General features: G+C 45.7%; 1 protein-coding gene across 7 annotated transcripts; it reads right to left on the reverse strand.

Annotated features, from left to right (window-relative positions):
• Positions 1 to 485: 485 nt before the first annotated feature.
• LOC124048611 (mucin-5AC-like) lies at positions 486 to 21527 on the reverse strand. Of its 7 annotated transcripts, none has more exons than XM_046369571.1 (27): positions 21412 to 21527; positions 20684 to 20912; positions 18946 to 19627; positions 18252 to 18355; positions 18057 to 18122; positions 17761 to 17904; positions 17480 to 17613; positions 17239 to 17333; positions 13891 to 13945; positions 13570 to 13704; positions 13096 to 13335; positions 12923 to 12968; positions 11113 to 11326; positions 10858 to 10973; positions 10365 to 10773; positions 9765 to 9899; positions 8745 to 8781; positions 7339 to 8567; positions 5926 to 6270; positions 4653 to 5687; positions 3682 to 4512; positions 3531 to 3590; positions 3176 to 3429; positions 2738 to 2997; positions 2245 to 2575; positions 1672 to 2008; positions 486 to 1543 (listed from the first exon to the last, which is right to left on the reverse strand). In XM_046369571.1, exons 2-27 carry the CDS (start codon positions 20890 to 20892, stop codon positions 1409 to 1411), a joined length of 7638 nt encoding a protein of 2545 aa, XP_046225527.1. In that variant the 5' UTR covers positions 20893 to 20912; positions 21412 to 21527; the 3' UTR covers positions 486 to 1408. The 7 variants fall into 7 exon arrangements, with proteins under 7 accessions (XP_046225527.1, XP_046225528.1, XP_046225525.1 ...); XM_046369572.1 differs by having other exon boundaries at positions 5926 to 5970; positions 7084 to 8567; XM_046369569.1 differs by having other exon boundaries at positions 2738 to 2994; positions 5926 to 6789; positions 7039 to 8567.
• Between the last annotated feature and the right edge of the window lie 350 nt (positions 21528 to 21877).

Consider the following 21877-nt stretch of genomic DNA (forward strand, 5'->3'; position numbering starts at 1 on the left):
CAATTAGCCCATGTCAGCTAACACTTCTTAAATTGGTAGGTAATCATAACAAAATTACCATCCCGACCGCCCCCATCGATTGTTATTCACTCTCACACTGAAATCATATGAATTTGGCATAAATCAAGGGCACCTGATTGGCGCAGCGATCTAAGGCACTGCATCTCAGTGCTAGAGGCGTCACTACAGACCCTGGTTCGATCCTGGGCTGTATCACAACCAGCTGTGATCGGGCGTCCCATAGGTCGCCGCACAATTGGCCCAGCGTCGTCCGGGTTAGGGGAGGGTTTGGCCGGGGTAGGCCATCATTGTAAAATAACAATTTGTTCTTAACTGAAAAATTACCCACTGCCAAGTGGAGGCACTAAAACTTTTTTTCCCTGCAAGGTGGGCAGCTAAATCTCGCTTAAGGCCCTTAAAAAAGCGACAAGGCCTACTTATCAAATGTTATTTTCTCATCTGTTATCGCAACACAAGAAACAAAGTTGACGTTAACATATAAAACTTTATTCACATATTTTACATGAGCTACAGAACAGCTATGTTAGTTTGAACCAACAGTGGCTGCAGAACATAATCAATAATTGAGAACTGAAATTGGACTCATGATCTGTGCACTGTTTCTGTGAGTTTGTCACTGTACACGGATTAAACTAGAGGATTCTGTTCCAGCGCCATTTGAAGTGATATTTCCTGTATCTTCAGGGAGCATGAAATAAAGAGACATTGCTGTGCTGTCCCTCAAGCTGCAAAGCTGGGTCTTGTTCATGCATGAAGAGTGAAAAACCAAAGTAAATGTTAAGGATACATACCCCTCCAATATATCAGATCTAAATGATAATAAACATATATACACACAATGCTCATGTTTAGACAATGGCTACCTATGTAAACAATATTTCAAATAAGAACACAAATTTGAATGTGAAAGTCCCTGTAGTAGAGTGAGTTGACACTGATTTCAAGTATTCTCCTTCTTGCAGATAGAGGGAAATTATCATGAATGTCTGGCTTGGTGTGGTTTGAAAAAATGTAAACCAAATAAATATAAATATGTTATTAGAATGAATAGATTACTCAATAGGCTAGATGATATGATTGGGGTAAAATAGCCAAATAAACGTAATCATCCAATATAGGAAAGTAGCTTAAAGGCGTGCCAGTTTGGTCTCCCCCAAAAATTTGAAGAGGAATTATCCCTAGTTTGGTTTCACTGTTGCCATCTTGTGACCAAATCTGTTCGCTGCAAGCATGAAACCTTGTTCGCGTAAACACAAGCAAGCAGAAACGTAATTTCAGTGGTAAATACAAAAACATGTTTTCTTAAGTATTTAACATTTTGTTCTCCAGTTTGATTCAAACAAAGAGTCAGAGTGCCTTTTTGATCTCCTTTCCCTTCCTCCGTCTCTCATCCCTCATTCTCCTCGACCTCGGTGAAGATGTCACTGAAGAAGTACTGGGACACGTTGATGGGTTCCTCGTCTGCTGAACCGCTGTCCACACAGGGAGACGCACTGGGCTGGGCGGCTGGCACCTGAGAGGACTGGTGGAGAGAGATGGGGAGGGAGAGAGAGGGACAGGATATAATACAAGATCATACCCACAACAGTAGGTTTTTTGCAAAGTTCATAGGTAAAATACTGTATCACCAGATGTTGTTCATCTCTTTACCTCAGTAGCTGTAGTACACAGTGAAGTACTGGGCTCTGGGTTTGAGTGTAAGGCCAGGGCATCAGAGGGTTTTTCCTGAGTCACCCTGGTGGAAAAATCTGGCTTAGTGGTGGTTCTGGTGGCCCTCGTGGGGGTGGTGGTGTAATGCATTATGGAAGGTGAAGGCATGGTTCTGGTTGTGGTGGAAAGTTCAGGAGCAGCCCGTTTCCCCCCTGGGCGGGTGGTGTTGACCTGGGGCCTCCGAGCGGCTGCTCTGGTACCTCGGGGGGGGGCAGCTACAGGGGAGGCGTTCTTATTGGACATGAAAGACAGGAATCCTCTGGGTCTCCTACCAGGCCTGTAGGGGGAAGGAACATACAAAAGATTTAAAATCAATAATTATTAACACTCCTAATCAATCGAATCAATGGAAGACAATCGAATGTGTCCTGTTAATTAACTATAATACAACAGCAGGTCCTTTGAGCTACTAACGACTTAATCTTTAATTGAGGAGTTCATAACTAATAGATAGTACAAACGGGGAGATAGAGAGTGACAGGTATAAGAACGAATGCATTTCAGACAAATCACCTGCTCAAGGGGCCACTCATAGCCAGCGGTGTAATTTGACGGGCAGCCTGAGACTCCGCCCCTGAACTATTGTCCTCCCCTCCAGTCGGCGTGTGCTCGGTCTCTGTACGATCGAAACAGCCCACAGTCCCCTGCTGTGATGCAGTTCCCGTGATGGAGGGGCCTGGCTGGGCCAGGGGACTGGAGGCAGTGAGGTAGTAAGTGTCTAGGGTGGTAGTGGTCAAAGATGGTGTCTGGTCTGGGGTAATGGGTGACACAGCCTCCTTGGCAGGGGCCGAACAACTGGTCTGTTCCCTTACTGCAGTGTTAGGTCTCACCTGCAGTTTGTCTACTTCGCACAAGCAGAGACAGAATTATATTAGGAGAATTTTACACAATAAAATGGATGGACGGATGAATGAACGGAATCGAATGAATGAACGAACAAACAGACGATGGAGAGTAAGTGTTCTACACATTGTATTAGATGCACTACGGTGTACTCTGTGCCCACCTCTCCTGGCTCTCTCTGGCGCTTTCCTCTTCTTAGAAGGAGGATGCGTGTCCTCACTAGTCTCTGCATCAGCCATGGAGTCTTCTGAGGGTTTGGCCGAGGCACACACACCTACTGGACCCGCCGTGGAGCCAGACTCCACTTCCTTGATACTGGTGTATGAGGATTGAGGAAGGACCTCATCCATTGACTCAGGGACTTCACAAAGGACACCAGCATTCCCTTTCTCCAAACCACCTCCGGGGGCAACAATATCACTGCTGAAGGAGAGGAGAAGGATATGTAAGGTGAAGGGACAGAGTGCACAAAAGAGGGACGAAAGAGAGAAAGAATGAGGGGGAGAGAGGAGAAAATGTACATTAATTTGGGAGAAAAATTGCATTTGGGGGGGTGGGGACTGAGTGGAAAAGGGGTTAGTGATGACTGACAGGCACTAACCTCTGCTGCAGTTGAGCGCCTGCGTCTGGTAGAAATAGGAAAGGCTCAGAGAGGGTCTGGGATGTGTAGCCACTCTCCTCCCCTGCGGGGAGCACTGGGATTTCAGTCAGGGAGAGGATGAAAATAGGCTCATCCTGGTCTGACTGGGTCTGGTCCAACGGAGCAGTCGACACAGACGTTTCTGAGTGCTGTATGAAGACAGCATCACTTTGTTGCGAGAAAAAGCTTCCCTCCGTAAAGACAGACATATCGCCCTGTGAATATAAACGTCGGACACACACAGATGAGACTCATATCTTAGGAGCACATTTCTACACGCAACCAGACATCTTCGGGTAGGAATACAATGAATTACTTGGGTAGAATCAATGACGTCAGTAAGAGAGATGACTTGGTGAATCTGTTCCATTTCCTCCTATGAATACACACACAGATCAGAGACTTTAAAAACACACTGGGGTAATGCAACCGGCTAAACCAATAGCTGACATTTATAATAGCCTTACCTGGGTCGTATCGATGATGTCACAAAGGGGGGAGACTTGGTGGATCTGTTGTATTTCCATGGGAAACTCATCAGCTTCCTCTGGTGTCTGGACTTCAGTGCTTGGCCTGCTTTCTGGTACCTGGACTGCAGAGCGCGTAGCGGCTCTGGCGGTGAGACCCAAGTTGGGTTTGGGTTTAGGTAAACGGGCCCTTCTGGTTGGGGGACCTGTCTGTTTGGGCTGTTCCGAGTCTGATGTCGCTGACTGGGACCCTCCAGCACTGAAGGAAGATGAACTATTTTCCTTAGGGCCATCGTGACCCTTCACCTCTTCTGATGACCTCAGAGGTGACTCTGGGACTATGGGTCTGAGTGTAACTGGACCTGGCTGCTCAAGGCTTGAGGTGGGCTGTTGTTGTGAGAGTATGGTGGTACTCTGTGTTGATTGTTGTTTTGAGAGTGTGTTTGTGCTGGAATTTAGTGCGGGCTGGAGTGGTTCTGACTGTGTGGTGGTATTCAATGCAGGCTGTGGTTTTGAATGCGCTCCTCTGGTTTTCTGAATGGGCTGTGGTTCTGAGAGTGTGGTGGTAGTCTGTGGTGGTTCTGACAGTGTGGTGGTAGTCTGTTGGGGTTTGGTTTGTGTGGTCCTAGCAGCCCGTCCCAGGTTGGGTTTGTCCTTAGGGAAGTGGCTCCTCCTGGTCTGTGAGGTTGTCTGTTGCTCTGAGCCCTCTGACACTTCAGAACCTGATTCCACCTGAGAGGCGTGTCCAATATCAGTCCCCTCCCTCTGTCTGAGAGGCCCCTCCTCTATGGGTGGATGAGGGATGACTTGGTGAATCTGTTGTATTTCCTCCTATGAATAAAATCATACACACCCTTTAAAAACACACTGTGGTAATGCAACTGCAACACAATCAGACATCTTTGTTAAACACATTAAATTGTAAATAGCACTTAGGCTAAACCAATAGCTGATATTTATAAAAGCCTTACCTGGGTCGTATCGATGATGTCACAAAGGGGGAAGACTTGGTGGATCTGTTGTATTTCAATGGGAAACTCATCAGCTTCCTCTGGTGTCTGGACTTCAGTGCTTGGCCTGCTTTCTGGTGCCTGGACTGCAGAGCGTGTAGTGGCTTTGGCGGTGCAACCGAAGTTGGGTTTGGGTTTAGGTAAACGGGCCCTGCGGGTTGGGGGACCTGTCTGTTTGGGCTCGTCTGAGTTTGATGTCTCTGACTGGGACCCTCCAGCACTGAGGGAAGAGGAAGTATTTCCCTTACGGCCATCGTGACCTTTCACCTCTTCTGATGACCTCAGAGGTGACTCTGGGACTATGGGTCTGAGTGTAACTGGACCTGGCTGCTCAAGGCTCGGGGTGGGCTGTGGTTGTGAGAGTATGGTGGTACTCTGTGTAGATTGTTGTTTTGAGAGTGTGTTTGTGGTGGAATTTAGTGTGGGCTGGGGTGGTTCTGACTGTGTGGTGGTATTCAATGTAGGCTGTGGTTTTGAATGCGCTACTCTGGTTCTCTGACTGGGCTGTGGTCCTGAGTGTGGGATAATATTTGTGGTAGGCTGGTGCTTGGAGTGTGTGGTGGTGGTTTGTGATTTTGAGTGTGTGGTAGTTCTCTGTTTGGGCTGCGTTTCTGACTCTGTGTTAACACTCTCAGTAGGAAATGGTGGCTCTATGGTGATAATCATGGAAGGCTGTGGTTCTGAGGTTGTGGTGATATTCAGCATAGAATCTAGTGGTGGTTCTGACAGTGTGGTGGTAGTCTGTGTTGGTTCTGACAGTGTAGTGGTCGTCTGTTTGGGTTGTGTGGTCCTGGCAGCCCATCCCAGGTTGGGTTTGACCTTAGGGAAGTGGCTCCTCCTGCTCTGTGAGGTTGTCTGTTGTTCTGAGCCCTCTGACACTTCAGAACCTGATTCCACCTGAGAGGCGTGTCCAATATCAGTCCCCTCCCTCTGTCTGAGAGGCCCCTCCTCTATGGGTGGATGAGGGATGACTTGGTGAATCTGTTGTATTTCCTCCTATGAATAAAATCACACACACACACACACACACACACACACACACACACACACACACACACACACACACACACACACACACACACACACACACACACACACACACACACACACACACACACACACACACACACACAGGTAATGCAACTGTGACACAATCAGACATATTTGTTGGAACACATTCAATTATAAATAGCATTTAGGCTAAACCAATAGCTGATATTTATAAAAGCCTTACCTGGGTCGTATCGATGATGTCAGAAAGGGGGACGACTTGGTGGATCTGTTGTATTTCCATGGGAACCTCATCAGCTTCCTCTGGTGTCTGGACTTTAGGGCAGGGTCCAGTATCTAGTCTCTGGACCTCAGATTTGGGTCTGGAAGCCACATCTGGTGCCTGGACTGCAGAGCATGTTGCGGCTTTGGCGGTGCAACCCAAGTTGGGTTTGGGTTTAGGTAAACGGGCCCTGCGGGTTGGGGGACCTGTCTGTTTGGGCTGGTCTGAGTCTGATGTCCCTGACTGGGACCCTCCAGCACTGAGGGAAGAGGAGGTATTTCCCTTACGGCCATCGTGACCTTTCACCTCTTCTGATGACCTCAGAGGTGACTCTGGGACTATGGGTCTGAGTGTAACTGGACCTGGCTGCTCAAGGCTTGGGGTGGGATGTGGTTGTGAGAGTATGGTGGTACTCTGTGTGGATTGTTGTTTTGAGAGTGTGTTTGTGGTGGAATTTAGTGTGGGCTGGGGTGGTTCTGACTGTGTGGTGCTATTCAATGCAGGCTGTGGTTTTGAATGCGCTACTCTGGTTCTCTGAATGGGCTGTGGTTCTGAGAGTGTGGTGGTAGTGTGTGGTGGTTCTGACAATGTGGTGGTAGTCTGTTTGGGTTGTGTGGTCCTGGCAGCCTGTCCCAGGTTGGGTTTGACCTTAGGGAAGTGGCTCCTCCTGCTCTGTGAGGTTGTCTGTTGCTCTGAGCCCTCTGACACTTCAGAACCTGATTCCACCTGAGAGGCGTGTCCAATATCAGTCCCCTCCCTCTGTCTGAGAGGCCCCTCCTCTATGGGTGGATGAGGGATGACTTGGTGAATCTGTTGTATTTCCTCCTATGAATAAAATCCACACACACACACACACACACACACACACACACACACACACACACACACACACACACACACACACACACACACACACACACACACACACACACACACACACACACACACACACACACACACACACACACACACACGTAATGCAACTGCAACACAATTAGACATATTTGTTGGAACACATTCAATTATAAATAGCATTTAGGCTAAACCAATAGCTGATATTTATAAAAGCCTTACCTGGGTCGTATCGATGATGTCAGAAAGGGGGACGACTTGGTGGATCTGTTGTATTTCCATGGGAACCTCATCAGCTTCCTCTGGTGTCTGGACTTCAGTGCTTGGCCTGCTTTCTGGTACCTGGACTGCAGAGCGTGTAGTGGCTTTGGCGGTGAGACCCAAGTTGGGTTTGGGTTTAGGTAAACGGGCCCTACGGGTTAGAGGACCTGTCTGTTTGGGCTGGTCTGAGTCTGATGTCCCTGACTGGGACCCTCCAGCACTAAGGGAACTATTTCCCTTACAGCCATCGTGACCTTTCACCTCTTCTGATGACCTCAGAGGTGACTCTGGGACTATGGGTCTGAGTGTAACTGGACCTGGCTGCTCAAGGCTTGGGGTGGGATGTGGTTGTGAGAGTATGGTGGTACTCTGTGTTGATTGTTGTTTTGAGAGTGTGTTTGTGGTGGAATTTAGTGTGGGCTGGGGTGGTTCTGACTGTATGGTGGTATTCAATGTAGGCTGTGGTTTTGAATGCGCTACTCTGGTTCTCTGACTGGGCTGTGGTCCTGAATGTGGGATAATATTTGTGGTGGGCTGGTGCTTGGAGTGTGTGGTGGTGGTTTGTGATTTTGAGTGTGTGGTAGTTCTCTGTTTGGGCTGCGTTTCTGACTCTGTGTTAATACTCTCAGTAGGCAGTGATGGCTCTATGGTGATAATCATGGAAGGCTGTGGTTCTGAGGTTGTGGTGATATTCAGCATAGGCTCAAGTGGTGGTTCTGACAGTGTGGTGGTAGTCTGTGGTGGTCCTGACAGTGTGGTGGTAGTCTGTGGTGGTCCTGACAGTGTGGTGGTAGTGTGTGTTGGTTCTGACAGTGTAGTGGTCGTCTGTTTGGGTTGTGTGGTCCTGGTAGCCCGTCCCAGGTTGGGTTTGACCTTAGGGAAGTGGCTCCTCCTGGTCTGTGAGGTTGTTTGTTGCTCTGAGCCCTCTGACACTTCAGAACCTGATTCCATCTTGGAGGCGTGTCCAATATCAGTCCCCTCCATCTGTCCGAGAGGCCCCTCCTCTATGGGTGGAGTTTCTAGATCGGGCGTATCACTGCTCTGAGGCACTGGGACAGATACCGTTGATGTGGTGACTCGGATAGAGGCCGTTGTTGTCAAGGTGACTGGAGGAGAGGATGTTGTCGTGGTGACTGGGACTGAGGCTGTTGCCATGGTAATTATGGCACAGGCTGTTATTTTGGAGCCTGGGATAGAGGCTGTTGTCGTGGTGACAGGAACAGAGGCTGTTGTTGACGAGGCAACAGGTACAGAATCCTCAGCGATTCGTGATGCCTCAGTGACCCTAAGAGATTCAGAAGGAATGGTGCTAGTTTGTGATTGGTCAGTGGGCTGTGGTGTCATCTGGTACAGTTGGTCCTCATTGGAACGTTCTTCCGTGATGATATCATCTGCTCCGGCAGTAAAGGCCTCAGCCGTCTGAGACAGGTGGGTGAGGTTGCCGATGGCCAGAAGGGTTCTAGCTGCCTCGTTGTAGCTCTCCTCAGATACTGGAACACAGAGGGGAGAGGAGAAGAGAAACAGCTGAACATTCAATAGTTAGTGGTGTGAGGGAGAGCGTTTATATTTTGTATATATTTTTTTACTTAAGAGGATACATTTACATTTAAGTCATTTAGCAGACGCTCTTATACAATAGATATCAGCTCTTGAAAGGACCAACCTACCTTCCATGTTATCTGGAGACAGGAAGTCTATCACATCCTAGAACGAAGAAAACAAAAATGTTAGTCCTCATAACATAGACAGAATCTGGAGCAAAACAGCAGCTGTGCTTGACCCAATTGGATGCTTGACCCAGTGATTTCAATTTAACACCGAGAACTTCTGAAAGGTGCTATATACTGAATCTCAAATATGAAACTATAACCAGATTTCTATCCAACCATTTAATACGGATGAATTGCCTGACACATGAAAAAAGTCACGAACGGACTGATGGAAACCGTAAATGCTGGTACAATTTCAGAAATGTTGAGAATTCGTTCGTTCGACATCTTTTAGTGTCTGGAAAATGTATTATGTGAGAAATGGCGGTGAGAACCGCCTTAAAGCGCAAATAATAATATAATAACCATCAGAACGTAGTAAACTTGTGTGGTCCTCCCACTACCAAACATGCAGTTTATTAGGCTACAGATGAAATAAACTTCACAGGGTGGTGAAAGTGCAGTGATGAGTTTGATGCTCCTTTCCCATAAATATCAAGGGACTTATTCTGGTGACATGATGATCGATGCTTGGCTGCCGTTTTGACAAATAAAAATCCCCTAAAATCCCATAATGTTGGGAGGCGACCCACACTGTATCTGCGAGCTGTTGGTATATAACTCTTCTTTTTTTTTTTGGCGACTGAACCATCAGTAGAGTTGAAAAGGCGATGTAAACCCATTTTACTTGTTGTCCTCCCCCCCCCCCCCCGGGCACTTGGGAATTTAACTGTAAAAAGTTATTTTTATGTGCACTACGTCATCACACACAGCCTTTTACCCGCAATAAGTCTGTTTGATTGAAACATCTCTGGTAGGAAAATGCTTATATATTTTTTTAATGCAGATTTGAGAATTTTCACCTGAAAATCTGTCACTAATTGGATGGAAACCTAGCTATTGATGACAAAATGTTGGTCAAAAACATGGATGAAGGAGGGATGGTAGACAGACAGGACAGGGAACATGATGACTTACGACTAACAGGTCCAACTGATGTTCACAGGGCACTGTGCCCATTTCACCACCCTGTGCCCGCTCGCATGACGAGTCAGGGCAGAATGCATCATGGGAAATGCCCAGGACATCAGGCACGTTGACAGAGATATCGAGCTGTGAGCGGGGGAGAGGATGACAGGATGGAAGGGAGGTTACAGGATAGAAAAACCATGCATGATAAATAAATGAATAAAAAGACATACAGCGGGTCGGTTGTGCTGGGTTTCCGACGTGTAGGACAACTAAAGCGGTTTTGTGAATAACAAGTCGGAGAGTGAATTGAATGGGTAAACCAATGGAATGCAACTGTGACTGGATAAAATAATAATAAAATAACCTAAAAGTAAATACAAAAAGATCCATTATGTAGGATCTAGATCCCCGGGACAGTAGAATAACCTTTTTCAAAGCATTGAGCCAATACATTCCATAGTGGCTCAGATTTGTTCTTTACACATGGACCCTTCCAGCAACTATGGTGCAATTATGGTGGAGCAATTAAAGGGGATGTGTAACCAGGCCAGTGCATTACAGCTAAGCTCAGTAGTGTGAAAATGGTAAGTGTGTCACCCCTTTTACCTCCTCCATGGTCTCCTCAACCTCTGTGGCGACAGGTTGTGGCGAGCGAAGGCTCATGGGAATGAACGCAGGTGCCTGATTCTCCTCCTCTGGGCTTGTGGGATTGTGGGTGCCCTCCTCGGCCTGCGCCTCCTCTCTCCATGCTACTTCTTCCTCATCTTCATCCTCATCTTCAGACTGGGACGCCCTGAGGGTGACCAGCTTGGATTTCCTAGCCGCTGATTGGCCCATCCTACCTGGCAGGGCTGGGCCAGGTTTGATTTTGGCCCTCCTGGTAGCTGGTTTGGATTTGGGCATGGTGGAGGGGGATCCGTCTGAGGTGGGAGTAGGGGCAGAGTCTGAGGGCGAGTCCCCATCCTCCTTTGCAGGGTAATTCAAGAGCTGTGTCTTTTTGGGTATTCTGCCATACCTGAAATACATTAACATAGTTAGTTTTACTGCCATCTGTGGCTGTGACCCTCTTCGGTTATGTAGGATCAGTGTGCGTGTGTACCTGGTGGGTTTGATGGGTTTCTCGCTGGCTTCTTCCTCCTCTTCCTCAGATGAAGAGAGTTTACCAGCTTTCTTCTTCTCCTTTTGACTGACTGAAGGGGAAGCATCTTTATCTACCTGAAAGTAAGTTACGGTAGAGGTTGGACCACACAGACACTCAACTACTTTTCAGCTACTGAGGTTCAGACAACAGTCTTAGGGTTTATAGAATGTTACAAACATTTACGATTACATTTGTCACAGGACAAAGACCTACCTGTTCTTCAGATAGCCCTTCTTCAGTGTTCTCCTCCTCTGTAGGTGTGGCCCCATCTTTAACGTTAGGCTTGGTATTGGGCTCGGGGCCCCTCTGGCCCCACTTCCTATCCAGGTTAGGAAGAGGTCTCTGGGATCGGCCACGGGACAACTGGGCTGGTTTGATCACCACAGGTCCCTTGGCTGCTTCCACAGGCCCTTCTACCTGCTTTGAACTAATAAAAAATGCATCATAATTATTAAATCTACAAGATGTAATCTTTTGGGCGACTTGACCAAATTCACAAATTCACATAGAAATGAGAGTTATAGATCTGTCATGCTCATTGAAAGCAATTCCAGGAAGCGGTAGATCTGTTTTATGTACATTATTTCTATGCTTCCCGTTCTTAATTTTTTTGTGTCTTTTACTTTCGGTTTTGTACACCAGCTTCAAAACAGCTGTAAATAAAATATTTGGTTATTTAAAAAAATATTTCACAGGGGTTTAGATGGCATAATGATTCTCTACAAAAACTGAAATTAGGTAAACTAATAGACTTTTAGCAAAATGGAAAATGGCAGAGCGATATCTGCATACTGCGCCTTTAAAAAAGGGACATTTCTAAAAATGTTCAACTTCATAATCAACATCTCCAGCACCACCCAAACATCAACATATGTGAAAATGGCACATTTCTATGTATTGTTAGATACAGGAAGATAAGTCTTTCCAGTGACGATGACGTCGGTGTGCATCATGATATTTTAACCCATTGTGAGTAGGCATTGCCTACTAATTGGTTGAGGATGTCATTAGAAACACTTATCTTTCTTTATATTTTTCCACACAAAACATAGAAACACTATTTTCATAGAGGACTCTCCATGACCAAAAGTATATGGACACCCGTTTGTCGAACATCTCATTCCAAAATCATGGGCATTAATATGGAGTTGGTCCCCCCTTTGCTGCTATAACTGTCTCCACTCTTCTGGGAAGGCTTTCCACTAGATGTTGGAGCATTGCTGCGGGGACTTGCTTCCATTCATCCACAAGATCATTAGTGACGTCGGGCACTGATGTTGGGCGATCTGCGTTCCAATTCATCCCAAAGGTGTTCAATGGGGTTGAGGTCAGGGCCTTGTGCAGGCGGTTCCACTGCTTCAGAGACCAACGGCGGAGAGCTTTACACCACTCCAGCCGACACTTGGCATTGCACATGGTGATCTTAGGCTAGTTTGCGGTTGCTCGGCCATGGAACCCCATTTCTTGAAGCCCCCGACGAGCAATTCTTGTGCTGACATTGCTTCCAGAGGCCGTTTGGAACTCGGTAGTGTTGCAACCAAGGACAGACGATTTTTACGCGCTTCAGGGGTCCCGTTCTGTGAGCTTGTCGCCTACCACTATGCGGCTGAGCCACTGTTGCTCCTAAACGTTTCCACTTCACAATAACAGCACTTACAGTTGACCGGGACAGCTCTAGCAGGGCATACATTTGACAAAAAGACATGTTGGAACGGTGGCATCCTATGACGGTGCCACGTTGAAAGTCACTGAGCCCTTCAGTAAGGCCATTTAACTGCTAATGTTTGTCTATGGAGATTGCATGGCTGTGTGCTCCATTTTACACCTGTCAGCAACTGGTGTGGCTGAAATAGCCAAAATCACTCATTTGAATGGGTGTCCACATAATATGTATAGTGTATGTTGATGTTGGGGTGGTGCTGGAGATGATGAATATGAAGTCTAAAAATTATTTCAGCACTTGACACTTTTTCTCTTAATGTAAAGAACAAAATAGTTGACATTTACAAACTGCAAGTGTTACCTCTCTGGAGGCCCTGCCTCAGAATCTTCAGGTACACCAGCCTCTTCTGAGGAAGCAGAGGAAACAACGGCAGTAAGTAAGATAAATAATGAGTTACTAGATTTGGTATATTTTCACTTTGTTATATGGCTACTGTGAAAAGCACCACTGAAGTCGTGGAAGTTCTACCGCACCTTGATCACTTGTTATTAGGTCAATCTTCTTTTTCTTTCCATCCTTTGCTTCTTCAGGAGAGGACTCTCCTCCACCATCCCTACTTTTGCGTTTTCTCTTAGGGGCGGGAGCGGAAGAAAGCGTGGTCCCTTCGTTAGAGACGTTCTCGTTCTCCTTCTCTCCCTCCACCTCCTCTGTGTCCATCTCCGCGTCTAACCCCTCCTCCTCCACGTCGCTCAGCTGCTTCGCTGCTTTCTTTTCTGATGGACAGTGAGAGTAGAGATATTGAGACTCATACAGGGAGCAAGGACGGATAATGCGTGCGCTGAAGACATTACTACCTTTTAACTATGAATAATGTTCAAGAAATCACAACAATTTCACCAGATTACATAGGTGAGAGATGCCATACTGAGAATTTCAGGCATTGACTTTGTGGTGGAACTCCCGATATGACCAAATAGGTAGTAAACAAGGAAATGTATCTTAGTTACCTTTCTGTTTGATTTTTTTCTTGATCCTTATCTTTTCTGTGGGGGACTTGTTATTTTTGTTCCTCTTTGCCTCTGCAGCCAAGATCTTCTCCAGGAGGCTAGTGAAGAACTCATGGTCCAGCCTGCGTTTGTCCTCTAAATCAAATCACATTTTTGTTGGTTAGACACACATATATAGCAGATGTTATTGCGGCTGTAGCGAAATGCTTGTGTTCCTAGCTCCAACAGTGCAGTCAGAACAGAGAAAAGACCAAGATGAATTGGATTCCCGAATCACGTCTATAACGGTAAATTCCTTCTGAAGAATTTTTCAAAACTTACTGAAGGCCTTGTCTATCCTCCAGCTGTTTGCTCTCTCCTCTTTCTTGAACTTGTTCTGAAAGACAAGAAACAGGAGACAAAATTACAAACCGGCAGTAACACAACCTAGTGCAGGTGTATAGTGCTACAGCCCCAATCTACAGTATTTAGGGTTGGGCGGTACCCAGACCTTCATATCTTCATTACCGTCCTTCTCATCCTGGGTTTTATGGTATTAGCAACTTAGTACACAAGAGGGTGCCAAAAACGGGGGGGGGGGGGGGGGGGGAGGGGGGGGGGGGGAGAGGGGGGGGTAGCAGAGAGAGCTGTACAAATAACTCATCCAAAGGGCTTTGACTTCTTAAACAAGGCAGAAAGCTAACACAATATGATGCCCTGTTACCTTAATTATTCAGCCACTTACTTATAACGACCAAGTTAAACTTGAACGTTAACGCAGAATTTCCCGCAGGAAAAAATAAATATCTTTCTGCATTTTGTTAACGCAGACCTAAAATGCTCCTTATTGTATTTTCTGCTCGGCATCAGACACATTTTATGCTTCAATTGCACTTCTCCACTCAGATGAGAATTCACGAATGGGCATTCTATCATCAGACTGACTGCGCTCTGACTGATGTGTAGCTAAAAATTGAAAGATGCTGGAGGAGTGCTTGACACCATCTGTCAAGCATAGTGGAGGCAATGTGATGATCTGGGGTGCTTTGGTGGTGGTAAAAGTGGGAGATTTGTACAGGGTAAAAGGGATCTTAAAGAAGGAAGGCTATCACTCCATTTTGCAACGCCATGCCCTACCCTGTGGACGGCGCTTAATTGGAGCCAATTTCCTCCTACAACAGGACAATGACCCAAAGCACAGCTCCAAACTATGCAATAACTATTTAAGGAAGAAGCAGTCAGCTAGTAATGCCAAAGGTCTGCAAGGCTATAATTGTTGCAAATGGAGGATTCTTTAACGAAAGCAAAGTTACAAGGACACAATTATTATTTCAATTAAAAATCATGACATATAACCTTGTCAACGTATTTACTATATTTCCTATTCACTATGCATCTTATTTCATGTATATTTTCATAGAAAACAAGGACATTTCTAAGTGACCCCAAACTTTTGAATGGTATCAAATCTTAAGTGTAACATACACATGGATAGCAGATGTTAATGGGAGTGTAGTGAAATGCTTGGGCTTCTAGTTCCGACAGTGCAGTAATATCTAACAATACCCCAACACACAAATCTAAAGGAGTGAATGAGAATATGCACACCTCTCTATGTTAGTGATGGCTGTTTAACAGTCTGATGGCCTTGAGACAGAAGCTGTTTTTCAGTCTCTCGGTCCCAGCATTGATCCACCTGTACTGACCTCGCCTTCTGGATGGTAGCAGTGTGAACAGGCAGTGGCTCGGGAGGTTGATGTCCTTGATGATCTTATTGGCCTTCCTGTGACATCGGGTGGTGTACGTGTCCTGGAGGGCAGGTAGTTTGCCCCCAGTGATGTGTTGTGCAGACCTCACTACCCTCTGGAGAGCCTTACGGTTGAGGGAGGTGAAGTTGCCGTACCAGGCTGTGATACAGCCCGACAGGATGCTCTCGATTGTGCATCTGTCAAAATTTATTAGGGTTTTGGGTGACAAGCCAAATTTCTTCAGCCTCCTGAGGTTGAAGAGGCACTATAGCGCCTTCTTCACCACACTGTCTGTGTGGGTGGACCATTTCAGTTTGTCCATACGCAGAGGAACTTAAAACTTTCCACCTTCTCCACTACTGTTCCTTCGATGTGGATAGGTGGGTGCTCTCTCTGCAGTTTCCTGAAGTTCACGATCATCTCCTTTGTTTTGTTGACGTTGAGTGAGAGGTTGTTTTCCTGACACCACACTCCGGGTGCCCTCACCTCCTCCCTTTAGGCCGTCTCGTTGTTATTGGTAATCAAGCCTACTACTGTTGTGTCGTCTGCAAACTTGATGATCGAGTTGGAGGCGTGCATGACCACACAGTCGTGGGTGAACAGGGAGTTTGTACGGACAAACTGAAATGAAACTGAAACTTGAACATCAAGCCTCCAGCTTGATGATGAGCTTGTAAGGTACTATGGCATTGAAGGCTGAGGTGTAAGTCAATGAACAGCATTCTTACATAGGTATTCCTTTTGTCCAGATGGGATAGGGCAGTGGGCAGTGTGATGGTGATTGTGTCATCTGTGGACCTGTAGTGGCGGTATGCAAACTGAAGTGGGTCCAGGGTGGCCGGTAAGATGGAGGTGATATGATCCTTGACCAGTCTCTTAAAGCACTTCATGATGACAGAAGTGAGTGTTACGGGGCGGTAGTCATTTAGTTCAGTCATCTTTGCCTTCTTGGGTACAGGAACAATGGTGGCCATCTTGAAGCATGTGGGGACAACAGACTGGGATAGGTAGCATTGAATATGTCCGTAAACACACCTGCCAGCAGTTCTGCGCATGCTCTGAGGACACGGCTAAGGATGCCGTCTGGGCCAGCAGCCTTGCGAAGGTCTACAAGGTTGAAATGTTTTACTCACGTCAGCCACAGAGAATGAGAGGGGGAGCAGTCCTTGTTAGCGGTCGTGACGGTGGCACTGGATTATCCTCAAAGCGGGCAAAGAAGGTGTTGAGTTTGTCTGGAAACGTGATGTTGGTGTCCGTGACATGGCTGGTTTTCTTTCTGTAGTCCGTTATTTCCTGTAGACCCTGCCCCATACGTCTCGTGTCTGAGCCATTGAATTGTGACTCCACCTTGTCCCTGTACTGGCATTTCTCTTGTTTTATTTCCTTGTGGAGGGAATAGCTACCGTCTATATTCAGTCATATCCCCAGACCTCTTTCCATGGTTAAATGCGGTGGTTTGTGCATTCAGTTTTGTGCGACTGCCGCCATCCATCCACGATTTCTGGTTAGGGTAGGTTTTAATAGTCACAGTGGGTACATCATCTCCAATGCACTTCTTTATAAACGCACTCACCAAGTCAGCGTATAGGACGATGTTGTTCTCTGAGGCTGACCGAAACATATTCCAGTCCACGTGATAAAAACAATCTTGAAGCGTGGTTTCCGATTGGTCGGACCAGCATTGAATGGTTCTCATCACTGGTACATGCTGTTTGAGTTTCTGCCTATAAGATGGTAGGAGCAAGATGGGGTCGTGGTAGGATTTGTCGAAGAGAGGGGCTTTGTATGCATCACGGAAGTTAGAGTAGCAGTGGTCGAGGGTATTGCCCATGCGTGTAGCGCAATCAATATGATTGAACAACCAAAACACAGGGCCTTACTTATGGGGCTAAATCAGGAATAACACTATAATAAATTACACAGCTAAGACCATCAGTGATACCTTGATCTCGGTGCGACCGCGGTGAGGGAACAGCTGTCCAATCATGGAGAAGTCTGTTCCCACCATACTGATGGCCAGGAAGAACATGTCCGTCTCTGAAGAAACAGCACAAAGACTTTGTTTTAGTAGTTTTGGTTTCAACATGCACAAACATAGGTAAACTAAGGTGTAACTGATGATTAAGTAAATATTGGGATAGAGTAGAGTTCTATTGGACCCATGTAGTGGTTGTCAGACAGACCTTTGTTGGACCAGGGCTTGACGTGTGTCCCCTTCCTGAAGCTTGAGTAGGTGGTTGTGGAGCCACGCTCAAAGATGGGGTCTCTATCATCAGCTGGGTTGGGCCCTTTCTGCCTCAAGACCTCCACCGTCAAACTGGGACACACACACACAGGGAGAAAGTTAAGTAACATCCAAACATAACAGGATTGGGGTGAAGTCCAATTCAGTCAAATCAGTGAGTAAATTCAGGAAGTAAATCAAAAAATTGCTTTTCAATTAGGAAACAGAGACGTCGCTGACCTCTCCTCATCGATGATCAGAGAGCCGTCTTCTGCCACCTTCACCCGCGGGACCATCACCCCATCGTCATCCTCATCTTCATCTTCATCTCCCTGGCTGGCTATCTCAGCTGGGGCCTCCGGTGTTGGGGGTCTTTCAGGTGACCTGTACAAGACAAAGATGATAATTTCAATTGGGTTAAATAGCACAGATCACTTGGTTGTTACATTGTGAGATGATATTTCACACACTTTATTGCCTGCCTAATATATATTTTCTAGAAATGGAAAATAAACTTGAACATGATACGGTCTTACTCTTCTCTTGGTGGGGTGAGTGGGAGGACAGTCTCATTCTCACTCTGTTCCTCTACCAGATAAGACCTGGAAGGAAAACACAACACAGGGAACTTACGCCTCAGAAAAACCTTTAAAATAGAACATAGATTTACACTGACTGTGCCCAACAAATACACCCCCCAAGACTCACACCCACTGAAGGTGTAAGCTTACGTCATGGGGTTGGTATCAGGCAGGTAGTAGATGAGATCTCTCATGGTCATTTTAGAGGGATCTAGTGTGTATTCGCTCACACACACCTTGGCTTTGCTCCGTTTCTGCACGTTCAAAACATCACAATGTTAAAATTCAGTGGCATGACAAGCATCTAAACAATGACAGTAAACACTGTGCTCTGTTGTCATCTAGCAGCTTCTCTTGGTGACAGCAACAACTGGTTTAACTGAAGAACCTCTGCTATCTAAACACAATCAGTGTGAGTGTATGAGATATGCTAATTCATTGCAGTTCTTGGTATCTTCAAACATTGACAGTGCCTAGAGAAGCGTTTAACATAATAATCTTACATTCTGTGCAGATTGTGTGTTTTCAAACATGCATAATGATGTTAGCTTCACAAGATTACATTATCCAGCCAAAAAAATAGATTGACGGGATCTTAAGCACATACAAATTAATAACATTGTACGAATTGGAATTTGTAAAATACTAATTAATTTAAAAAATTAAATCAGGACATAACAGAGTAAATGGATGATGTTGAATACAGTTGTGCACAATTACTGGGGATCTGTTTTGGCTAGTGAGCTCTACTTTCAAAATTACTGGCTGAAATTATACAAAACCTTTCTAGCATCACTTTATTCTTTGAACTAAAGATCAACAGTGAGACTAAAACCAATCTCACCTTTTCCTTGTTCATCTCCTGTCTCAGCAGCTCTCTGAGCTTCCGGGCCTTAGCCAGCCTCTGTAGGTCTGTTGGGTCATTCAGGAACCTGCTAAGCCTGGACTTCCCTGGTGCCAGCCCGGTGAGCCCACCAGACACAGACCTGGCGACCAGAGTCTTAGCTCTCTCTGATACTGAGATACCCTCTTTGTCTGGAAGGGAGGACGATGGGACCATCTCTAACGGAGTGGATGGAACTTTAATGATTGGTGTTTTTTCCAGGAGATCTGATTGGATGCTGCCTTTGCCTGCTGCCTGCGGGGTCTGTTGTGAAGAGGATGAGTTCTCCACTGCCACATTCCCCAGAGAGGTTGTTGTAGGGCCTGGGGAAGCTGGGGACAGTGGCCTGGGTTTGGGCTGTCCTTTGGCCTGCCTACTACCTCCAGAGGGCCTCCGCCTTGGGGATCTCATTCCCTGTGGGAGTCCAGAATCAGTCTGGCTGGGGGCCTCAGGGGTTGGAGCTGGAGTCTCAGTGCCCGCATTCACAGGGGACTTGGGGGTCCTGGGGGAGGAGCGGGTGAGGGCTGGGGTGGCGGCCACCCGGGGTTTGGCAAGGTTTGGCATGACAGAGAACCGCTTCCTCCTTTGAAGACCGGCAGAGGGGGTGCTGCTGGAAGCCTCGCCATTTGGGTCTTTTCCATCCCTATACCAAAGACAAAAGGGTCAGAGACAATGCAGACAATCAGCTAATACGTGAGCAACACTGAACCACAGTCAGTGGATGGTTGTTGGGGCAAAACCAAGTTTAAACCTAGTCTGATTAATATGTATATACAGCCTGAAGCCAATGGCTGCAAAATTGTGTAAATGTTTCTTATGAGCCAGAATGTATAATACATTTACATTTAAACTTACTCTTCAGGTGGTCTGTGCGGTTTGTCTTTTAGCCACTTGAAATGTGAGACGAATCTCCACAGGAAAGTATTATTTACTGTGACAATAAATGATATATTCTGAATCAGGGGAGGATGGAAAACAATCCAGACCTTTTTTGTGTGACTTTTTCATTTATTTCTATTTCTTTCTTCAGATTTCCATTTTTAATTTGTAATTATTATTTTTTAAATTAAGGTGTGGATTGTTCTACAATATAACATTTTCATTGCCATGGCATGCTTAGTTCAAAGATATTGACGAAATGAAAAAAGATCCAATACAAAACAAACTTTACCTTGGTGCCAAATCATATACCTACTGGCTCGCTAAAAAACCAAATCTGGTAAACAACACTTTCCTGTGGATATTTTGTCTCAGATTTTTAGCAAATGAAGGACAAACCGCACAGACAACCGGTATACTAAGTTAAAATGTATTTTTATTAAACATTTACACGATTTTGCAGGCATTAGCTTCAGGCTGCATATACAAATGAAGTGAATTACAGCCTAATTCAGACTAGTTTAAACCATGTGTACGACCCATGTTACCTTGAGTAGTTTTCAATTCTACAACAAGATTTGAAATCCTACAAGAGATTATAAACCTCCAGAACAGTCACTACCAGCCACACCTCTGCATTTACACATTTAGCTGTAAAAGTGACTATATAATACATTTGATTCAATTATGGATGTTGAATAAGGCAGCCCCCTGCACTTCTCTGATTCAGAGGGGTTGAATTAAATGCAGAAGACACATTTCAGTTGAAGGCATTCTGTTGTACAACTGACCCTTTCCCCATTGATCGATTGGCACTTACTCTCTGGGTGTGGTGGACTCTGTGGAGGCTTCTAGCACTGCAGTTGTGGTGGTGTCCTTCACGCACTGGCCCCCTGCCTGGGGAAGGTCCTCGGAGACTGCAGTTGGAGCCTCCTGGGAAGGTGGAGTGTCCTGGGAGGAGGCTGGGGCTGGCCCTCTGCCTGCTGGCCTGACGTTCGGACGAACACTGATCCTGGATCTGCGAAGCATTCTGTCCTACTGCAGAGAGGCTGTGACACGGATGATGACATTAGCTATAAGAAACATCAGAGCTCAGGGTTGCTAGCAAGCGAACTTTTATTGTATATTTGGCAAATGACCATCAATGGCTTGTGTATAAGCTAGTTAGCTACTAAATGCATCTGTTGGCTGCAGGAAGTCTGCTCAGCTGCTAAATGTCACTCACTGGCTCACTTATCTTCTGACTCAGCTAGCTAACGTCAGCTACGTGTCAGTCACATACCATAGCTGACTACCACGGGTAAGTCAGCTTGAGAAATACACCAGAAAACGTAAAGTGAGATAAAGTAAATACAATTTCAGCTCACTATATTTTGTTAGCTAGCATGTCTTACATAGTAACGACGAATGAGCATTATTAGCGTGCTAAAAGTTGTAAACTTGCTAACAGTTAGCTAGCAGTCGTTCTTTAGACGTCTAGGAAAGTAATGTAGCAATGTAATACTGCCACTTCTCCAAATACGTATCGTAATCCATAAAAATACAAACCTCGTATTTAATGGTCAGCTTTTCGACATATATTCCATATGGTCGACGTTTTAATCCAAGTCTAGCACCATGCACACACACACGAGTCCACCATGATGTTTTCGATGACGTCAAAGTGTCATTCGTGAAAGGGATTATGGGAATAGTAGTTTAAGTGATTGAAAGGCCAAAAGTTGTTAGAACAGCAGCTCGGGGACAGGTCCACAATATTATTTGAATGCATACTAGCTAGCAGTACTTTATTTAGAACATGATTTTAAAGTAGGTATAAACACAAGTCATCACATCATAGGGCAGGAACCTTGAGTCAAATTCACCCGCTTTAATTTTTCTTAATCAGGGGCACTAAAACTCAAAAAGTACAATGTGACTTAACATGAATATGTATTAAAAAGTCAAATCATTTAAATATCAGCGATTCTGGCAACAGCAAAAAAAGTGAGTCACACAACCCATTGTATGATCA

The sequence above is a fragment of the Oncorhynchus gorbuscha genome, linkage group LG11, assembly GCF_021184085.1.
Source record: "Oncorhynchus gorbuscha isolate QuinsamMale2020 ecotype Even-year linkage group LG11, OgorEven_v1.0, whole genome shotgun sequence".
Taxonomy (NCBI): Eukaryota; Metazoa; Chordata; class Actinopteri; order Salmoniformes; family Salmonidae; genus Oncorhynchus; species Oncorhynchus gorbuscha.

Bases quoted from the DNA above. Each gene is read 5' to 3' on its own strand.
- LOC124048611 (XM_046369566.1), bottom strand. From the start codon at position 20,892: ATGCTTCGCAGATCCAGGATCAGTGTTCGTCCGAACGTCAGGCCAGCA. The intron at 8,782-9,764 runs GTAAGTCATCAT...TCTTCGTTCTAG, and splicing joins ATCAGTTGGACCTGTTAGTC to GATGTGATAGACTTCCTGTC. The intron at 6,790-7,038 runs GTAAGGCTTTTA...TTTTATTCATAG, and splicing joins ACATCATCGATACGACCCAG to GAGGAAATACAACAGATTCA.